General features: G+C 39.7%; 2 protein-coding genes across 2 annotated transcripts in view; one reads left to right on the plus strand and one right to left on the minus strand.

The window, feature by feature from the left end:
• The window catches only part of Rab7a (RAB7A, member RAS oncogene family), a 92,246-nt gene that overhangs the window by 61,584 nt on the left and 28,880 nt on the right, over positions 1–1,782 (minus strand). The window lies entirely within an intron of this gene.
• Positions 23–1,776, plus strand: LOC101577553 (probable ATP-dependent RNA helicase DDX52). The gene has a single exon (XM_004646115.3). The coding sequence runs from the start codon at positions 76–78 to the stop codon at positions 1,597–1,599; it is 1,524 nt and encodes a 507-aa protein (XP_004646172.2). The 5' UTR covers positions 23–75; the 3' UTR covers positions 1,600–1,776.

Below are 1,782 nucleotides of genomic sequence, written 5' to 3' on the forward strand. Positions count from 1 at the left end.
GGACTGCAAAATGAAGAGAAGAAAGAAGAGAGCCCAACTGAAAGCAAGAGGGAGCCAAACAAGAAAAAGAGGAAGATGATTTCAGAAATTATTTCTCATGAAGAAGATACTACTATACAGTGGATGTCATCTGTGGAAGCAAAGATCGAAGATAAAAAAGTTAAAGGAGAAAATAAACTAACATCAGAGAAATTGGAACATCTCCGAAAGGAAAAGATAAACTGCTTCCGGAACAAACACAAAATTCATGTCCAAGGAACTGATCTTCCTGATCCAATTGCTACATTTCAGCAACTTAACCAGGAATATAAAACTAATTCTCGACTGCTTCAGAACATTCTAGATGCAGGCTTCCATGCGCCAACACCAATCCAAATGCAAGCCATTCCAGTTATGCTGCATGGTCGGGAACTTCTGGCTTCTGCTCCTACAGGATCTGAAAAGACTCTAGCTTTTAGCATTCCCATTTTAATGCAGCTGAAACAGCCCACAAATAAAGGCTTCAGAGCACTGATTATATCCCCAACCCGAGAACTTGCCAGCCAGACTCACCGAGAGCTAATTAAAATCTCCGAGGGCACGGGATTTAGGATACACATGATCCACAAAGCAGCAGAAGCAGCCAAGAAATTTGGACCTAAATCATCCAAGAAGTTTGATATTCTTGTGACTACTCCTAATCGACTAATTTATTTATTAAAGCAAGATCCACCAGGAATAGACCTAACAAGTGTCGAGTGGCTGGTGGCAGATGAATCAGACAAACTGTTTGAAGATGGCAAAACTGGATTTAGAGACCAGCTGGCTTCCATTTTCCTGGCTTGCACATCCCACCAGGTCAGAAGAGCTATGTTCAGTGCAACTTTTGCATATGATGTTGAACAGTGGTGCAAGCTCAACTTGGACAATGTCATCAGTGTATCCATTGGTGCAAGGAATTCTGCAGTGGAGACAGTAGAACAAGAACTTCTCTTTGTTGGGTCTGAGACTGGAAAACTTCTGGCCGTGAGAGAACTTGTTAAAAAGGGTTTCAATCCACCTGTTCTTGTTTTTGTCCAGTCCATTGAAAGGGCTAAAGAACTTTTTCATGAGCTCATATATGAAGGTATTAATGTGGATGTTATTCATGCAGAAAGAACACAGCAACAGAGAGGTAACACTGTCTACAGCTTCAGAGCAGGAAAAATCTGGGTTCTTATTTGTACAGCCTTGCTTGCAAGAGGGATTGATTTTAAAGGTGTGAACTTGGTGATCAACTATGATTTTCCAACCAGCTCTGTGGAATACATCCATCGAATAGGTCGAACTGGAAGAGCAGGGCATAAAGGAAAAGCTGTTACATTTTTCACTGAAGATGATAAGCCATTATTAGGAAGTGTTGCCAATGTTATACAGCAGGCCAGTTGTCCTGTACCAGAATACATAAAAGGTTTTCAGAAACTACTAAGCAAACAAAAGAAAAAGATGATTAAGAAACCATTGGAAAGGGAGAGTATTAGCACAACTCCAAAATATTTCTTAGAGCAAGATAAAGGTAAACAGAAAAAGGTCACTGGCCAGAAGAGCAAGAAGAACGTAGCTCATGAAAACAAAAGTTAAAAGCAGACTTCTTTTAAAAAGACTCACAGAAATGTAATTTTATGGTCCCAGCATAAATGTTCTTCAAGACTTGTCATCACTGCTACCAGACATTTGGCATCAAGTCCAAGTACATAAAACTATTGGAAAATGATCCTAAACTACTAATGCATCATGTCAGATTTTGATTTAGCTGAAAACTTT

This window comes from Octodon degus, unplaced genomic scaffold (assembly GCF_000260255.1).
Source record: "Octodon degus isolate 3935 unplaced genomic scaffold, OctDeg1.0 scaffold00254, whole genome shotgun sequence".
NCBI lineage: Eukaryota > Metazoa > Chordata > Mammalia > Rodentia > Octodontidae > Octodon > Octodon degus.